General features: G+C 41.2%; 2 protein-coding genes across 2 annotated transcripts in view; one reads left to right on the forward strand and one right to left on the reverse strand.

Annotated features, from left to right (window-relative positions):
- The window catches only part of LOC124129005, a 41,682-nt gene extending 37,083 nt beyond the window's left edge, over positions 1–4,599 (reverse strand). The window contains exons 1-2 of the mRNA XM_048383834.1: positions 4,567–4,599; positions 773–868 (exon numbers count right to left, since the gene is read on the reverse strand). Coding sequence (XP_048239791.1) covers positions 773–868; positions 4,567–4,599 — 129 coding nt within the window. The remainder of the gene's footprint in view (positions 1–772; positions 869–4,566) is intronic.
- Positions 1–20,821, forward strand: part of LOC124111021 (dystrophin-like) — a 480,101-nt gene that overhangs the window by 2,451 nt on the left and 456,829 nt on the right. Inside the window, exon 2 of the mRNA XM_048383638.1 lies at positions 11,213–11,380. Within this exon, the coding sequence (XP_048239595.1) occupies positions 11,290–11,380 (91 nt within the window). The 5' untranslated portion in view covers positions 11,213–11,289. The remainder of the gene's footprint in view (positions 1–11,212; positions 11,381–20,821) is intronic.

The raw sequence follows: 20,821 nt of genomic DNA on the forward strand, positions 1-20,821 counted from the left end.
CTAAAGTTCGTTTCAAGGCGTCAATAGCGGTAATCTGACTGTGGTTGCTGTTAATAACAGTGAGTTGTGCGATCTACCGATCACTTCGCATACGATTTCGCCGAAATTATTGTAAACATTATCATAATTATTGAATGAAATTTTGAATATAATTAAAAAGATATATTGCAACATTAGTCCTGATAAATAATGAACATTCTTTTTATTACCAGATATTGTAATAATAGGATTAAATTGCATACTTCAGTTCAGATTTGTTGACTGGTTTCTGAGATGGGGGAAAACATCGTGTCATTGGAAAACTTGAGTTTAATGAAAATGTTAGTTAATTTTGGCAGCCATGCTTTACCGCGCGCTTTAACCGAGTTAGCGCTATATTGAAGGGTGCAATAACGAGGGAACACTGTACTGTAAGTAGATATATGATTCTCACAAACTGTCTCGGCATCTCACTGAGGTTGGTCATCGTTTGTTCATTTAAAAAGAAAAAACAACAACCTTTGTTATGTTTTCTACCTTTTCATTATTATCAGAATGACTGATATCATTTGGAGTGAATAGGACTGGTTAGATATACTCAAGACATGCAAGAGTGGACACAGATTTATTTTTTAAGACAGGGATGCATTTTGTGACCAAGTTAGCATAAAAGTGAGTTTGGTTGTCATGTAATATTTTTTTAAAACATAAAAATGACCACTATTCTGACATGTTTAGCTTCTATACAAATTTTAAATGTATAAATGTGCTGCAAAAACTGTGTTTGACCTACCCTGCACTTGCCCCAGATCTGCATATGATGTTCAGCCATCTCTTGTACAGTGTTGCATGTGCATCCAGTTGCTACATGAGAGTTGTCTCCCTTCCACTGCAACAGAAAGAAAAGGCATCACAGGCAATTATTACATGAAGTCCCTGGCTCTCCATGTAATTTAGAGGGCACGGGTGGCCCAGTCGTCTAAGGCACCGCGATTCCCTGTGCAGAGTTGTGTCCCTTGGGCACGCCAGAAACCTATGATTGTGGGTTTGAATCCCGGTTCGCCCCGATTATGTTTCTAGGTTTATTAGCACCATACCCATGCTCATGGGTTTCACCAAAGTGGTAAACGTCTGAGACCTGCATCACTTTGCTTTCTGAATTATGGCTAGACTATTGCTGGCTGCATGCTTTTCCTCACTTTCTGAAACAATCTTCTGTCCCAAGGTTGGTTTATAGAGAACCTCATTTGAGTGCCTTTTGATAATAAATATATCAACACGAGTCGTTAAAAATTCCAAGGTGTTTGAAGAGTTTTAAACTTTTAGGAATGATTGTTGATGTATTTTATGTCAAAACACACAAGGTTGAGATTCTATTTATTATCCAAACTCATTCTTCCAGCTTTTTCAGGTTGTAATCAGTAATATATAACCAGTGTCGTGAGTGTAAAAGTGTGACAGCAAACCAGCTTCATGAATGGTGATGTCATTTGATTGTGATTTCATGATAAGCCATGACGTCACAATGGTCTGCATGCATTGTGATGCAAATCCATTGTTGTGATATCACCTGGTATATTGCTTGATCCCACCCACAGATGCACCTTTCACTGCATATTTTTAGTTGGGTTTTCTTCTCCAACTTTAATTGCATAAAGGGTAACAACACTCCATCTCTGTCGTCTTGTCGGTGTCGTTTTGATTAGCCTGTGCAATTACCAGATGCCAATTAGGGTCAGAGACCCAACAAACCCGGCTTTGGAGCAACGAGGGAGGGCCTCATTGACAGCGAGGGGGAATCCCCTTGAATCCTCGCATTTGAATGGATTATGCTTACTATAACCTTTCACCTTGCAAAAGCTATCAGCATGTGTGAATGTGTATGTACAATTGTGTAGTTTAGTATACAGCAAATATGTGTACATATTATGTTTGCAACAATGAAGTTCAGTTCATCTACTCTGAATTGCAATGACCCTTATTTTTCAGGCAAATTGCATACAATGCAACAATTACTACTCCCTTATCGTGCATATTTCGTGGCATAAACCCTACACCTCTGTATTTGTCATCATTCACTTGATGCTCAACTAAAGACTTTATTACAGGTATTATAAGCGCTAGGACCACTCAGATTACCTGACAAAGAGACCCATGAGGATGCGGGGTAGAAAAGGTCTTTAGCAACCCATGCTTGCCGTAAAAGGCGACTATGTTTGTCGTAAGAGGCAACTAGCGGGCTCGGGTGGTCAGACTCGCTGACTTGGTTGATGCATGAATCGATGCTCATGATGTTAATCACTGGATTGTCTGGTCCAGACACAATTATTTACAGACCGCCTTCATATAGCTGAAATATTACTGAGTGTGACGTAAAACAACAAACAAACAAACAAAACAAACAAACCTGACAAAGACTAAGCTAAAAAAGGTGTCAAAAGAGATATAGCAGTCAGACAAGACCTTTATGTAGGTTTACTAGAGCAGACAGAATCCACCCATATCTGGGCGTTAAGTGCAGATGTAAAAATAACATACTTTGTTCAAAGGATTAGCTGATAATATGTTGACTGATTGCTGATTGTTATCTAATTCAAAGGTTTTTTTTTAAAGAACCGTGGTCATTATGAATATAGTTGTCACATGTGCTCTCTCAGCTGACCAATGAGACGACACCTATGTGAAACATGTACCTGATACAAAGTTGAGAGAGGAACATAGGTTATGACATCCCGAAACGCTATATAGTTTAGAATATTAGAACATGGGTTCTGGCTAAACCAGTCGGCTGCCGGCTGACCGTGTGCCCATACGTTCAGACATTGAGGTGAAGATAGCTCCATCCTTAGACACCTTTACTGTGAACGTCTTGTCACTATATGGCTGAGATACTGCCGATGTGACGTAAAACTTTAACTCACTCACTACTGTGAATGTCATGTGACTTCATACAACACTGTGCCACCTGTGGTCATACCACTAGTGCTATGATTGTGTGTTCGAATCCTGGTTCGCCCCGATTATGTTTCTAGGTTTTCCAGCACCATGCCCGTGCTAGTCACAGGCAGACAGACAGACAGACAGGTTTATACAGTATTATGGCCATGTGGCCTAAAATACAATTGATACCAACTCATAATATGATGTCACGTGCATATTTAGAAATTACATCTTCTTGAATCTGATAGAAAAAACATGCTATATATAAGTAGCCACTGATCCACTAGTGGGTTTCACCAAAGTGGTAAACATTTGAGACCTGCATCACTTCAGGCTTTCCTCCCACATTAAGCTGACACGGCGTGATATAACAGGAATACTGTTAAAAGAGGCGTTAAACCGAACTCACTCACTCACTCGTACTGCTAGTGTTAAGTTATGTTATGCCAGACCTGTGGAATTAAAGGTTTCACAAACTTTATCACCCAAATACATGGAGGAATAATAGAAAAATACAAAATCACTTTTTATATTTTAAATAATCAAGAACTTCATTTATTACATCATGTACATTGTATTGTGCAATTGCCCTGTTTACTCAAGTACAAGACACAGTTATTTCCTGTTATCACATTTTTGCATTCTGTTTGAAATTGGTGTAACAGTGACAGGTGGAATCGAAAACAAGTTCCTTGTCCGTCTCCAAGAATAAATTAAGGAATCCAACTGAAGTCTTATGATTTGGCAAGTCTAGATTGCCTCAGCTCCAGCTGAAATTAAGCATAGTTCTTTGCTTCATTTGGATTTTATTATATATTTTGTAGATATATATTTTGAATAAGATAACTTTATTTCTGGGATGAAATGTTAGTCTAACAGGTACCGTATTTGCAATAATAAGGGCCCTGGGTGCTTATAGAATTGAAAGAAGGTGGTTCCTGTTAAAACCACACGAAACAGGTTAATTTTGTCTTGAGAATTGTGTCTTAGTTCAGACACTAAAACATTTTTGATAATAGTTACTTGACAATTATATAAATAACTCTTTGATATACACAAGAAAAGATGGACTGTGATGTTAGTGTTCAGTTTCAGTGGGGGCGCTAATGAAGATAACTTTAAGATTGGTCTAGGAGTTTGTCATGGAGCGCATCTTGGAACAGGCCGCTTAATACGGAGAATGCATTATTCAGTTTGTCTGGCCTCAGCAAGAAATGTCACTTTATAGCCACAAGTTGGCCACAATACACTATCCCATTGAAGTGTGCCCTGTGCTGTATCAATGATGTACTTGTGACTATCTATTCTACTAACTCTATTTAGGGTCCAGATCTGGTGGCAACATATGGCATCTCTTCACTTGATTTCCAGGTGTTTAATTGCTGTTATATCGTTCCAAATGCACCGAAACCTATCACAGATGGGGACTTCAATGTGAGACTGACGAAAATCATCCAGTGAGTGTATTTCTTACGAGAATAGAAATCTCACTTATATTTAACATGCAATCTACAGTTTTGATCAATTTAATGATTGAAACAGACTGCCCTATTCATTTGACAGGACTCACAAAGTAAGATGTGTTCCTTCGTAATTGGTATGCATACCGTAGTCAGTGTTATACGCGTGTACAGCTGTGTCCTATACCTGGCCCCAGTCACTGCAAGACCTTGCAGGCATTACCCTCCCACCTGATCCACCTGTCTGAATACACGATTCACCTGACTAACTGTCTACCAATAGTACAGGTAACACAGGTATTTCGCAGGTATGCACGGCAGTTTCTGCAAATACGCTTCTAAGGTTACTGTTGACTATGAAATGATGCTTAGGACTTAAACCTTTCAGGAGTGGGGTGTTGTCAGTTAGATTAGATTCTCAGTCAGGCCGGCTAATTGGCCGCTGTGGTCAAATGGATGGACAGGTGGTCTGTCCTGCTGGTGTTATGTGATAGTGGACATTCTAGTAGGTAGTCACCGACTGAGTTGGGAGGAACTAGGTTGCCCATAGGGACACAGTCCTGAGTGGTCAGTGTCTGTCCGAGATCTCTCTCAGATTTTTGTGGGAGAGTTTCATTTTTGTGATTAATGTGTTTTTGATTCCGTGGATATACTTGTAGCTGTTTGGTGAGTTTCTGTTTTTGTGAGATGGCCTTTTGGCTGTTGTAAGTATGCATGTGCTTGTGTCATTCTCAGCCACGGATTTGTAGCAGCAGGAGGTGACTGGTAGCTTCCATTGATATGCCTCTACAGTCTAGGAATTGAATTCTAAATAGTTGTCAACATTGACAAAGTGCAGACCTAGGGCTGTAAGGATTCAATACATTATCAGTGCATTGTGGTATATTGTATGTATATCGTATTATGAGGACATATATCGATGACTGAAAACAAGGACATGTTTCCTTCATTTGAAAAGAAATTGTAAATACAGATTGGATTGGGTTTTTTCGGTTGGGACCATTCAGTTTTGCTGAATTGTTTTGTCTTAATAACTTAATGTCACTAACAATCAAGCTGTGTGTACCCATGTTTTTTATTACAGGGCTGCCTACTGATCCAGAAAGAAATGTGCTATGTTTTAGCGTGTTACTTGAAACTGGGATATTATGAAGCGTATTGGAATTTATTAGCTTTGACTAACTTAGTTTCTCATTTTTGAAAAAGTGAAAGCAAAAAATTAAGTATATAAATAAAATTATGCTTTTGTTTAATTTCTTTTGTTTGTACTTTGTATGGATACTTATATTTTTAAGACATATGACTTTTTTTCAGAATGGGTGAATGTGTGTTTGTTGTTTAACGCTGTCCTCAGCATCGTTAACCTTGTTAACCAGACAATTCAGTGATTGACATCACAAGCCTCGATCCACGCAATTGGGATCCGATGACATGCAACAACCAAGTCAGCGAGCCTGACTACCCGATGGTGAATGGGTAAATGATATTTTAAATATTCAAGTTACCGTGGCGACATGTAAATGGTTGAGCCTGGACAAGGCAGATCAGTGGTTGATAGTATGACCAACAATCCATGCCACTGTTAATTGTCACAGACTTTAACCACCCAATCCTCAGTTCAGACTCTGTGGATAGAGCGTCTGCCAAGGGACCGCCTTTGTGGTCTAATGGATAGAGTATCTGTCTAGGGACCGCCTTCGTGGTCCAGTGGATAGAGTATCTTTCTAGGGACCGCCTTCGTGGTCCAGTGGATAGAGTATCTGTCTAGGGACCGCCTTCGTGGTCTAGTGGATAGAGTATCTGTCTAGGGACTGCCTTCGTGGTCTTGTGGATAGAGTATCTGTCTAGGGACCGCCTTCGTGGTCTAGTGGATAGAGTATCTGTCTAGGGACCGCCTTCGTGGTCTAGTGGATAGAGTATCTGTCTAGGGACCGCCTTCGTGGTCTAGTGGATAGAGTATCTGTCTAAGACTGCCTTCGTGGTCCAGAGGATAGAGCGTCTGCCAGGGGACCTCCTTCTTGGTCTGGTGAATAGAGTATCTGTCAAGGGACCGCCTTTGTGGTCTTGTGGATATAGTATCTGTCTAGGGACCGCCTTCGTGGTCTTGTGGATAGAGTATCTTTCTAGGGACCGCCTTTGTGGTCTAGTGGATAGAGTATCTGTCTAGGGACCGCCTTCGTGGTCCAGTGGATAGAGTATCTTTCTAGGGACCGCCTTTTTGGTCTAGTGGATAGAGTATCTTTCTAGGGACCGCCTTTGTGGTCTAGTGGATAGAGTATATAGCCAGGGACCACCTTTGTGGTCTAGTGGATAGAGTATCTTTCTAGGGACTGCCTTCGTGGTCCAGTGGATAGAGTATCTGTCTAGGGACCGCCTTCGTGGTCTTGTTGATAGAGTATCTTTCTAGGAACCGCCTTTGTGGTCTAGTGGATAGAGTATCTGTCTAGGGACCGCCTTCGTGGTCCAGTGGATAGAGTATCTGTCTAGGGACCGCCTTTGTGGTCTAGTGGATAGAGTATCTGTCTAGGGACTGCCTTCGTGGTCTAGTGGATAGAGTATCTTTCTAGGGACCGCCTTTGTGGTCTAGTGGATAGAGTATCTTTCTAGGGACCGCCTTTGTGGTCTAGTGGATAGAGTATCTGTCCAGGGACCACCTTTGTGGTCTAGTGGATAGAGTATCTTTCTAGGGACCGCCTTTGTGGTCTAGTGGATAGAGTATCTGTCTTGGGCTGCCTTCGTGGTCTAGTGGATAGAGCGTCTGCCAGGGGACCGCCTTCTTGGTCTAGTGAATAGAGTATCTGTCAAGGGACCGCCTTCGTGGTCTAGTGGATAGAGTATCTGTCTAGGGACCGCCTTCATGGTCTAGTGGATAGAGTATCTTTCTAGGGACCGCCTTTGTTGTTGAGTGGATAGAGCGTCTGCCAGGGGACCGCCTTCGTGGTCTAGTGGATAGAGTGTCTGTCTTGGGACTGCCTCGTGGTCTAGTGGATAGAGTATCTGTCTTGGGACTGCCTTCGTGGACTAGTGGATAGAGTATCTGTCTAGGGACCGCCTTTGTGGTTGAGTGGACAGAGAATCAGCCTGGGGACTGACTCTGTTTTTCAGGGAAAGAACATCTGCCTGGAGAACAGAGGGTTGGTGGCCGTGTCTTACCAAAAGACGTCAAGAGATAGTACTTGTTGTTACCCAGCCTGGCATTTGGCATTAAGGGGCTAAAACAAGGGCTGGTCTGCTGGGAGTCAGTTTACCGTGTCTGAGTGGGGTATCCATGTTAAACTGTGGCATGGTATCTCAGTTGGCTAGCACTATAACACTGACATTAGTCCATATAGTACAAGCAGCCACACACACATACATGCTATCGCCATATCAGCACAATAATCTTGGAAGCAAAGTTAAACCCATTGCAGTCCTGACATGACATGTAATCACGCGGGATGGTGTGAAACTGTATGAACAGTTCGTAAACACATCAACACCACACACAAAACTCAAATCCCCTAAGGGCAAAAGGGGTGCTTGGGTAGCCGAGTCGTTAAAGCGTTCGCTTGTCATGCCGAAGACCCGGGTCTGATTCCTGACATGGGTACAATGTGTGAAGCCCATTTCTGGTGTCTCCGCCGTAATATTGCTGGAATATTGCTAAAAGCGGCATAAAACCATACTCACTCACCACCTAAGGGCAAAACTAGATGAAATGAATGATACTTAAGTGATGTTGAATTTTCTGAATAATTGTTGAATGAAAATGTCTGACAAGAATCCACACATTCTACACATGTCTGTCCTTGTGATATCACACGTGCCAGTCTCATTGTGCAGCCATTGTTTTCATGGGGAGACAGTTGATCAGGAATGCCTCCAAGCAAGCACCTGCGTGAAGGAAATATAATGTATTGCCTAGACATGCTCTGGTTACAAAGATAACGCCAGCCATTCATGCAGCCCTAGCCTTGCTCCAAGGCTGTACTGAAAGAAAAGTGCATATATGTGTAGTAATTCTCTCGTAATTGGCAAGTTTAGGTATGTGGCAGGACTCCAGTCTCTTACAGGGACAACTTGTTCTTATTATTTACATTATCTAGAACTTATGATTTGAACTAATAATTATTAACTTAGAGACTTGTGCAAGTCTAATACAGCCCCATTTTTATCACAGTAGGTCGTGTGTTCATTGTCATGAAAATTGATAGGTATTTTCATATGGAGGCTTTGTGAGGAGGTTTTCACAGTGTAATAACTGATGCGATTCTCAATGGGGCAGCACTCAAGCATGACCGATGATTATGATAACACGAGAGCTGAATAATAGGATGGGTTGGGTTTATGCTTCTTGCGAAGAGATCTCACCGATTTTGTTGCCATGATAGTGACTTTGCAAATCTGTGCAATGTAATTGAAAGTGATGCTCAAATGAAAACGTATCTTTTTGTCAACCCCTTGACATCTGACATCTTGTTCTCTGTGAGAGTAACTGTAATATACTTTCTCATCTTTGTGTAACTTTGCGGAGAATGGAAAGATGTTCGTGCAGGTCGTGTGAACATATTTGTTTTTTAATGTCAGCCTAGACCAATTTTGTTTAATACAGAATTTGTTGGCCAAGTTTCAGGAAAATAATTAAAAAGAAATCAAAGAGCTATTTGGGTTAATAAAAGGTACATTTCATTTCAGTTTATTATGACATAAGGATAGCCTAGTGGTTAAAGCGTTCCCTCGTCACGCCGAAGACCCGGGTTCGATTCCCGACATGAGTACATAGTGTGAAGCCCATTTCTGGTGTCCCCCGCCGTGATATTGCTGGAATATTGCTAAAAGCGGCGTTAAACCATACTCACTCACTCACTCACTCACTCACTCAAAGAAAAATTTAATTTCAAAATTCAAGATGTGATATTATATTTCCTGAACTTTTAAGATGAAGGTCATAACAAACAGCAAAAAGAGCATATTTTCAGCCAAACTCAGAATTTGAATAATTAATATTTGCTCAATTTGCGAAATTGACTTCTTCTTTTTTAGTTAATCTATAAGATGTGTCAATATCAATTGTTATGTAGCCATGGTAATGCAATATATCTTAGGATGTGTCGAGTTTTGTTTCATGTCTGTAACAGCCAATTACTGATGAAATCTATCCATGTTATTGAGCTGGTGGTGTTCAAAATGTGATCTAGATATGTCCTCTCTGTCATCTTCTCGAGGCAAGAGAGTTAACTGACTTTAAAAGTCCAGTTTCCACCCTTGCCAAACTAGGCTGGAATTCCTGGGCTCGATCGTAGCGCCACCAGTGGCTATTACGAGTTATGTCCTTTCTATGCCTCTCCTATTGACCAATCAGATTCAACCTCTCGTATCACTTGCATTTAATTCAAACGAAACAGTGGCGCCCAGTCAAGACGATCTGATTAATAATCAAGATCTATATTGTGATAAGACGAGTCTTACATCGCGAAGTGCATCAAATCACGTGAGCACCTTGATTAAAAGCATGAACAGATTTAGAAAATATCTGTTGACAACGAGTTAGCGGTGCACATGCTTTGCAAATCCTGCAGTCGACCTAAATCTGCATGACACTTTATGAACCGGATTTCGATTTCGGTGCGCGATTTTGATTGGACTATGCATACACTCGTTAGTCCAGCCAACATCTAACTCCATAATACCAGCCTAGTTCGGCAAGGGTGGAAACTGGACTTTTATAGTCAGTTAACTCACTTGCCTCGGGAAGATGTCTCTGTGTAGATGGATGTTCATGTGTTGGACAGGAGGAAAAATTATGTGTGAGCTTGTGTACAGACAAGGGCTGATAATCGCTACCTAAATATCGATCAATTATCCATAAATTTCGGAGGAGTAACTTAAAGCAAATAAGTCCTGAAAGAAATCAACACATTTCACACCACTGGTGAGTAGTGATACATTTATGCATAATTTACTTTGTGGACATTGAGATATAACAGAAACAGTTGCTTTCTGTCTTTGACAATTGGCATTATTGACAATAACAAGTCTGTTTTGGTAAATCTAAACTGTATTTCATCATAATAGTTTATGTAAGTTATTATTGATGACAACAATTTGATATTGAGAATTGTTAATATTACTTCCTATCAACGATAATTCCGATCTTTTTAGCCAGAACTGGTACTGACCTGTTTTGTTGAAGCAGAGGACAGCAGTCTAGACTGAGTTGTCTCCCCTTCATCTTAGTCTTTCCTCGGGGTACCTCCACCTTCTGCAGCTTACAAACCTGGGGGGACTTACCAGAGGGCACTGACCTGGGTGCACATGGCCTGCTGGGGATCAGGTGGCCACAATGGTAGCCAATGATGAATTACGTTGAAGAGGAAAGACCAGTGTCTGTGCTATGACTGCCTGAAGTAACAGCCATACTTAAACATTATAAGTGCTACAATAATCAAAGTTCTAATACAACTTTGAGAAAATGGACACAGTTCATTGAATGTGACCTCTAATTATGCCGCTGTAAACTGATGAAATTTGATGCTCATTCTATCAATCACTGGTTTGTCTGGTCTGAGATTTTTTACTTACAAGCAATATGGCAACTTCCATAAGTTAGTCCTGGTGACCTTAGCTATACTTGGGATTATCTTGTGAGATCGGTAATTACTAACATCCTTAGGTATTGTCTCAGGTTCATTCAGTAGTGTAGCCAAGTACGTTCACAGACTGTCACAGACTGTCAAACACTACAAGATAGGTAACGACTTCCCAACTTCAAATCTTCTCTGTTAACTCCGTCATTTCCTATTTAAAGAAACGGGTTGATTCTTTATTTTTAAGACGACATGTATGTATTTCAGGTAACCACGGTGACAGTGTAATGGATACCTCGTCGCAGTGTTAGTGTGGATAGTGTGGAGCATTGTGGGATACCGTCATGGATGCCGGTCATGGCAGCACCTCCAGCAGCCCGGAGGATGGGGAGGAGGAAGTTGCTGGCTTCATGCAGAAGATCAGGGAGGCAGCAGGTAGGTCCACCCGTCCTCACATGTCCAACACCAAAATTGAATAAAATAATGTTTGTGTACATATGGAAATACCATGCCCAAATATGAGGTCTTATATTCCTCATGGGGTCCTCATAGATATCATATTCTGTATTTGACATAATTCTTTACAGATGTTTATATTGAGGCAACAAGGATTATTTTCTAAAAAATATTGTTTATGGTTTGTTTATGAGCCAGTTTAAAAAATAAATTCTTGTCAATCATGAACCGTCCAAGCAGCAAATAAATATCATCAGATGGAATGTCTCAAATGGTGGTAGTGTTTGCTATGTTTGATTGCCGCAACAATATTAAACAGCTCAAGTTTAACTAATAAAGGAAAGAATGCTCAAACAATGTAATTATTTGATAAATTTATGAATGAAAAAGGTTGCTTGGCAAGTTAATTTCAACTTGCATTTTTCTTTCTTGAAATATGGAAAACAAGTATTTTGGAGTCCAAGGTTTCCAATAAGCTAATATGTGCAAGGAACATGCAGTGTCTGTTTGAACAAATGACTGTCAATATATGTGTAGAATAAAGCTGTGAGAGAGAGCTCATCCCAGCTAGGTGTAGGGTTCGCACCGTCAGTTGATACGGTGGCAGTGATAGTGGGGACACATGTGGCTCTCATTACCAGGTCTAATTAGTGGAACAAAGGGAGAGTTAACGAGATATATTATCTCTGTTTCATAACCTGCAGAGGATGCCATGTACTAGACTAACACTTAGTCTGTGAAAACATTTCTTCATAAAAATTGTAATAATATTGTTTTATAAGAGCCTTTCCTCCTCTGCTGTTAATCAAGGAAACTAGACTTGGTTAAGTTTGATCTGGACTTGCCAAGGCTTTTAGAATTATTTTTTTTAAATTCCACTGTCATGGATCAGGAATAGCCATACACTTACAAAGTGGTATATAATGAGTGACATTAAAATGCTCTCTGTTTTCAAAATTAACTGGCAAGGAGGGCTAGTCAACAAAACAAGTTACTATGATTTGGTTGGTTGGTTGGTTTGTTGTTTTACGCGGCACTCAGCAATATTCCAGCTATATGACGGCGGTCTGTAAATAATCGAGTCTGGTCAAGACAATCCAGTGATTGACATCATGAGCATCGATCCACGCATTTGGGACGGATGACATGCATCAACCAAGTCAGCGAGCCTGACCACCCGATCCCATTAGTCACCTTTTACGACAAGCATAGTCGCCTTTCACGGCAAGCATAGGTTGCTGAAGACCTATTCTACCCCGGAATCTTCACGGGTCAAGTTACTATGAACATGGTGGCAGTGAAGGTAATCAGCGTAGGTGGAGGAGAGTAGGTGGATGGGTGACTGTGTTCAGCAGCTTGACTCCTGAGAGTTTCTAGGGCTTCGGTCTGCCCTTCACTGCAGCGGTAGAAACTAACAGTTTCAGTCCACTAGTCCTTATAATGATAGCATATAGCAAAACCTTTAAAAATGTCAAAATTCTACTAGTCCTTAGGATACCTTTACTATTGGGCAGTTTGGCAAGGACTATAGGACTAGTGCCAATTTCTAACCCTTCACTGAGGAACATGTCACATGTGGTGTCTCCTTGGGCAAGAGACTTTGAAATATGCCTCTGTGATCGCAGCTGTGAATGGGTACCTGGTAGGATGAGATGATAATGTAACTGTTAACCTTTTTGCACCTCACAGGAAACTTGGGTTGTATACTCCCTAGGGAGCTGAGAATGAAATGGAGTGTAAAGTGATTTGTTGACTGGGCTTTTAGTGGCGTAACACTTTTGGCATGCCTCGATGGAATGAGGAAATACAATTATTATTGTTGTTGTTATTGTTATTATTATTATGCTGCATAGTACATGAATCACAAAGGACCTGTGAAGATCTGGGGAAGAATAGATCTTCAGCAACCCATGCTTACAGTAAAAGGCGACTACGCTTGTCTTAATAGGCGACTAACGGGACTTGGTGGTCAGACTCTCTGACTTGGTTGATGCATGTCATCGTATCCCATTTGCGTGGATCGATGCTCATGATGTCAATCAGTGGATTGTCTGGTCCAGACTCAATTAATTACAGACCGCCGTCATATAGCTGGAATATTGCTGAGTGTGGCGTTAAACAGCAAATAAACAAACAATATATCACAAAGTGTTGACAGTGGGATCTGTATTTGGAATAATTGTTCCAATCGCCAGTTTTTGTCATCAATAACGAGGTGACTTTAATCTTGGATGCTAAGTGTTCAAAATGTAGTCACATTGGCAACCAGACTGATCGTCTGGGCTCATCTGGCTGCCTCCTAGTTTTACAGTTTGAGTGCTTGCTGAATCATACGATACGATCACTCTTGTACTTGTACACATTACCCCGAAACAGTCTACATCTACATCAAGAGCTCCATGGGGTTGAATTGAAGACATGATCTACTTTACACATCATTAATCCCTGTTCCCAACTGACTCTGCACATACAGACTTAATCACCGCCTCTTCAACACACCCACGGTCCCTGTCAACTGGTCGCCACCTCAATTAAAGTGTCCATTGCTGCCCTGGCTCTTCAGTTGATTGCAGGTTGCTGCAATAAACTGATACTTCGTCCACAGATGTGATGATACAGCTGATGCTGTAGCAGCAGGAGGGGGATAATACGATCATATCACAGTCCCCAGGCCTATTGTCGGCCTCGGTGTACAACTCCCGATAACACCTCACAGTCGTTGTTTATGTAGTACAATATTGCTCTGTTAACTTGAAGTCCAGGATTCGTCTGTCTTTCACATTGTACTGATATTTGGATGACCTTGTGTTATCTGTGTTCAAGACCAAACAGTGCCATAATACAGATACCAATTGGCCCCGGAATGAAAAGCTACATTCACATTTTCTTAAACAATACTTCATGCATTGTCAGAACACCCTCTCTCATTTTGTACAGAGTTTAAGGTCCTTGCTCAATGCTTTTCAACTTAGTGCATAAATGTTTTGTCAGAAGCTACTGAAGTTACATGAATGAAAGTTTGCATGCTTAGCTATGATACTTGTCAAGACTGAGATTGAAAATTGGTGCCATCAACTATTATTTTACTTACTGTCTGCAATGGAGACAAGTTTTCGTTGAAACTAGTGAACTTACATGAATGAAAGTTTGCATGCTTAGCTAAGAGATACTTTTTCCAGACTTGAGTTCAAAAATTGGTGCAAGAATTTATTTTTTTTCAGCTTCAGTCCTTGATCCATCTTATTTTACTTACTGTCTGCAATGGAGACAGGTTTTCTGAGAAAATACTGAAGTTGCATGAATGAAAGTTTGCATGCTTAGCTAGGAGATACTTTTTCCAGACTGTTAAAAAATTGGTGAAATAATTGTTTTCCAGAGTTTCGTTCCTTGCTACATGTTTTAAGATTATAGCCTGTACAATGGTACTATAACGTTACATCAGTTCAAACAATAGATGTCTGTGCTAGAGAGTATCACTGTAAACCTTGAAGGAGATGAAAGCACAGTTTTGTCCTTGTACCTGTCTCTATGTAAACAGTCTTGAATATAACAAAATCTCCTGGAGCTATACCGTGTATTGTTCAATGTGTTTTTTCACATGGATGACTTTTCATATTGATATCTCTTCCAAAATTCTGATAGCTCCTCTATCACATGACCAACCTGTTCATTGCTTGAGATAGTTTGTCTCTAGCCTTGCTCCAAGGCTGTACTAAATGATAAATCCATAATTGATAAGTCTAGATAGGCATTCAGTTGATGATGTCATTCGTTATAAGGAGAACATGTTCTTGTTATTTATTCAATCTAGAAGTTATTATTGAAACTAATGATTATTGCCTTAGGGACTTGTGCAAGTCTAGCTGGTACCCATTGGCGCGGTCCACAGATCCTATGGGTGGTTACTGGGGCAGTAAAGCACCGACAATCTGTGTTTGTATGCTACTATCTTGGGAACTACTCAAGTAGGAGCAATTGCTGGCTTCAGCTTACTCCAGGACAATTAGGATATACCCCAGTTATTCTGTCAGCCAAGCTCGTAATGGCTTCTCATTGACATATGGGTGGGCAGTTTTAGGAATTTCTGACCAGGAATGACTGGTGTTTGTAAACACTGTGGCCGGCTGTTGGTGTCAGGGTTCAGGGAGTACATGTGGCCCTGAAAATGGAATAACAGAACGACAAGCAGTAAATCTTGATTAAGAAAAATCCTTATTTACATTTTGCAGACTTTGTGTGTTGTTTTAGGATTGTTTAGGCCCCATGATCTGGTGTAAAGTTTTATCTATGTATGGACGTTCTCCATAGAGACATGTGTTGAACTGAGACCTTTCATGTGTTATTAGGTTAACCATCAGCTTCTTGATTGGCCATCATAAAATTTGAGTTTGCATACAAACAATTTATTTGTTTTGGCTGCAGATTGTGAGAAACTTAGTGTCCCTTTCATGGAATATTTGCGATGCAGATCTTGAAGAAGATGTGTGTCACTGACGTTGAAGCTTTAATCGAGTACAATGACCACAAACCGCAAACTGACGTATAAAGATAAGGAATTTGTGTTAAGCGCGAAAATGATCTTATAAGCACAAAATAGCTGTATGCCAGGGTTGAAAATGGAGGTTTAGAGCCATCATTTGTAATAAATCCACCTACCGCCACTTATCTAGATTTTTACTGCACCTCTGCACCAAATGTTCCTGGTACATTATTGTAGAATAATGAGCCTGTGTTTGTAATTTGTGGAATTTTATGAGTTTTGTCGAATGCTGCAAGTTTATTTTGAGAACTGAACTTCAATGTTATAACCCTTTCTAATTGAAGGTAAAAGTCACCGACTGTATGGCGCCATACAGTCATATTCTGAAGATGTACGGAAATAAGATAAATGGGTTTGTATTGAGAAACAGTTGTATTATTTCAAAATGGTAAGGAGGGTGGTCCTTGTTTCACAAAGTGGTCCTTTCGTTGTAATTGCTACATCTGTTTCGGACCCGTGAAGATTCCGGGGTAGAATAGGACTTCAGCAACCCATACTTGCTGTAAAAGGCGACTATGCTTGTAAAAGGCGACTAACAGGGTCGGGTGGTCAGGCTGATGCATGTCATCGATCCCAATTGCGTGGATCGATGCTCATGATATTAATCACTGGATTGTCTGGTCCAGACTCGATTATTTACAGACCGCCGTCTTATAGCTGGAATATTGCTGAGTGCAGAATTAAACAACAAACCAACCAACCAAACCAACCAACATCTGTTTTAAGTCTGTGTTTGCTTACCATAGTGCCTCCATCAGTAGCTTGTCAGTAACCCAGTGTGGACAAGGCAAACCAGTGGTTGATAGCATGAGCCCTTGGCGTATGATGACACCCTATCGCCAAGGTTACACAACGTTATAGCCACCTTGTCCATTATAGTCAGCTTGGGGTTCTGTGATTCTCTTCTGATCCGTGGAGTAGTGATTTTGGGTCATAATGGTGAGGGGAAACGGGGTTCGACGAGGTGTTCAAGATGACAAGCCCTGTGTTATCTCTCATAATACAGAGTGCATTTATCCCCCATTATGCCAAGTTCTGCCCAACTTCTGCCAAACTTCTGGATAGACGCTCTATCCACTAGACTACAGAGGGATCTGTCATTATTGATGATGACTTATGTGAACCGGGGCACGGGTGGCCCAGTCGTCTAAGGCGCCACGACTCGTTGTGCAGAGTTGAGTCCCTTGGGCACGCCAGAAACCTATTGTTGGTTCGAATCCCGGTTCGCCCCGTTTATGTTTCTAGGTTTGTCAGCACCATATCCGTGCTCGTGGGTTTCACCGAAGTGGTAAACATCTGAAACCTGCATCACTTCGGGCTTTCCTCCCACATTAAGCTGACAAGCCGTGATATAACTGGAATACTGTTAAAAGCGGCGTTAAACGCAACTCACTCACTCACTCACTATAATGTAAACCATTGTTATACCTGTCTGAGTGTTGATAACCTCAGTGGTCTAGTGGATAGTGTCTCTCCCCGGAGAGCTGATGGTCGGTGGTTGAATCCCCAGCACATGCTATACCACAAGCCGTCAAAAGATGGTACTTGTTGTTACCCTACCTGGTGCTCGGCAGAAGGACTTGCCTTCTCGGAATGGGTTTCTGTGTTAAAACTATGGTATTTCAGCCTATAAAAACGACGAAAGTCATAACTAGTACAAGCAGACACATACAGACATGCATGTACATTGCTATGTTATAAGTGAATAATCTTGAATGCAACATTAAAGCCTATTTCGCTCACCTTACCTCACCTTTACACGGATTAAGTGATACAAGAATATCTCAAGTCATCATCTCCAGTCCCTTGGCAGAGGTAGACAAATGATGCCTACATTATCAAATGAAGTGTTGAAAGTGCAAGTTAGCTGAACAGTGTATTGATATTACAGTAATCATTGCTACATTCACAAAGTAGCAAAAACAAGGAAATGGAGCAAAACCAACAGTTTGGCAGCAGGCTTGTTATGCATGAGATGAAATACTTGACAGGTTTCGCAGGCGATGAGGTATGGTTTCAGCAGTCAATTGGCTTAGTGTGAGAATAGTTTGATGGAGCTGACAGATTTTCTGATTTTGGAGTACTTCGTCCATTCGTCCCTGGAGGGATTAGGGCCCTGTATGGGTGTAAACAGCTTGGAGATAGTGGGACCCTGTATGGGTGTAAACATCATGGAGATAGTGGGGCCCTGTATGGGTTTAAACAGAATGGAGGTGTGGAACCCTTTATGGGTGTAAACAACTTGGAGGTAGTGGGGCCCTGTATGGGTGTAAACAGAATGGAGGTAGTGGCACCCTGTATGGGTGTAAACAGAATGGAGGTGTGGGGCCCTGTATGGGTGTAAACAGAATGGAGGTAGTGGGGCCCTGTATGGGTGTTAACATCATGGAGGTAGTGGGGCCCTGTATGGGTATAAACAGATTGGAGGTAGTGGGGCCCTGTATGGGTGTAAACAGAATGGAGGTAGTGGGGCCCAGTATGGATGTAAACAGAATGGAGGTAGTGGGGCCCTGTATGGGTGTAAACAGAATGGAGGTAGTGGGGCCCTGTATGGGTGTAAACAGAATGGAGGTAGTGGGGCCCTGTATGGGTGTAAACAGAATGGAGGTAGTGGGGCCCTGTATGGGTGTAAACAGAATGGAGGTAGTGGGGCCCTTTATGGGTGTAAACAGAATGGAGGTAGTGGGGCCCTGTATGGGTGTAAACAACATGGAGGTAGTGGGGCCCTGTATGGGTGTAAACAGAATGGAGGTAGTGGGGCCCTTTATGGGTGTAAACAGAATGGAGGTAGTGGGGCCCTGTATGGGTGTAAACAACATGGAGGTAGTGGGGCCCTGTATGGGTGTAAACAACTTGGAGGTAGTGGGGCCCTGTATGGATGTAATTGATATATCAATAAGCAGTCAGGTCCAGATCAGACAAACCAGTGCTTGATATTTAATGTACAGTGTCCCACGCCACCAGAGTACGATGATAAACAAATAACCAAGTCATTATCCACTAAGATGCCCTGTACATGTTATAAGAAACTTGTACCCACGGTACTACCCGGACCCCTGGTTAGTCACGTGATACATCGTTTAGTGACACATCGTTTAGTGACAAAAACTCACTAAAGCTCAGTGGTTACACTACAAGTCACTAATGTTTGCATTTCTTTCTGACAGTGCACACAGTCCTTTTGATCTGTATATATTTGAATAAAGATAAAGCTTCAGTCCCCGTCAACTTCAGTGTATGCCTGATCTGATCGTTTGATACGTTTGGCCAGGGCTGCTGTAAAACAGTTCCCAATCAGATATTTTGTTCCAACTCTTGAGACTACACTGGGTACCCGGGTAGGGTCGGGTAACAGGCAGCGATAGAAACTAACAGTTTTAGTCCACTAGTCCTTATAATGATAACATATAGCAAAACCTTTAAAAAGGGCAAATTTCTACCAGTCCTTATGATACCTTAACTATTGGGCAGTTTGGACTACAGGACTAGTGCTAGTTTCTAAGGATGCTAATAGGGGTTGTAAATTTAGACTCGTCCCAGCCCTAGTCACTTGTCCAATAGTCCCAAGACATGCTGAAATCTAGAAGGACAAATCCTTTACTCTCAAATCCAGTAACTCGATTTCCTCCATTAAGAGTACAGACATAATGCCACTGGCTGGGTTGGACCAGGAGACTGACTAATTCATCAATACATCAATACACATTGTATCCATATTGGGAATCGAACCCTGGTCTTCAGCGTACCGAGCTAACGCTTTAACTACTAGGCTACCCGTCTGCCCCCACTCACAGTAGAAATATTCCACACTGCTGCCAGGCCATCAACTTTTTATTTGAGGATTTGAGAGATGTATTTTTGTTTTTACAAGGATTGTTTGCTTGAAGAAAAAGGTTCTTGTTCCAGGAACATTTTTCTTCAAATTTAGGTCTGTTTTAGAGGTTTAAACTAGACATTGTTCTTCAGTGAAAAAGCAAACAAGGAATGAATGTTTTTGTTGTATTCTTGACTTGGTTTGGAAAATCAATAAAACAAAAATACAAGGATTACACAGAAAAAATCAAGTTGGTTGTGTAATTGAAAACTCAGAAGTTTGGGTTGCTTTTATAAGAACATACAAGGGGCCCTGTGGGGGTGCTATTATTCCTACCCTCAACAAGGAAGCCATTGATTTATGAGCTGTAGACTGAAGGTGATAATTGACTGCAGATATGGAAGACATGTTACATCCGAGCTTGATCCAAGAAACAGATGAATCTGAGGAAATGATGATGGCTTATCCAGAGCATCTATAGTTTCATCTACTTATGCTGTAGGTGCTACTCTTCATCCTGTGAACAATTGACGTCTGCTTCTTGTGACTATAGCCACTAGTCCGAAGTCCGAATCTGGTCACATTTCTTCTGGTCTTGTATGATCAGCTTATACTAGTCCATATACGTCCATATACGTCCATATACGTCCATATAGGTCCATATACTTCCTTATGTGTCCATATACTAAGATTAAAGTCTTCTGATAACAATTTCATAAGAAAAGTTCAACCTGGTTAGACTTAAATGGGTTTTTTCACAGACTGTACGTGAAGAATTAAAACCATCGGTGTAGATAAATTATAATTCCGAAGATGTATACCTTCTCAATGATTGTTTGTTTGTTGTTTAATTCTGCACTCAGCAATATTCCAGCTATATGATATCCAACTTTAAATAGTTAAATCTGGACCAGACAAACCAGTGATTGATATGCGCAACAATCCACACGCAATCATCTAGTCTGCCATACATTGCTGGGGCCAATTTTAACCCCAATCCTAATGTACAATAGCCTACCAGTGTGTATGCAGCCCCAAGTGGGTGGATGTGTACAATATGACCATC

This window comes from Haliotis rufescens, unplaced genomic scaffold (genome assembly GCF_023055435.1).
Source record: "Haliotis rufescens isolate VD_foot unplaced genomic scaffold, xgHalRufe1.0.p SCAF_5, whole genome shotgun sequence".
Taxonomy (NCBI): Eukaryota; Metazoa; Mollusca; class Gastropoda; order Lepetellida; family Haliotidae; genus Haliotis; species Haliotis rufescens.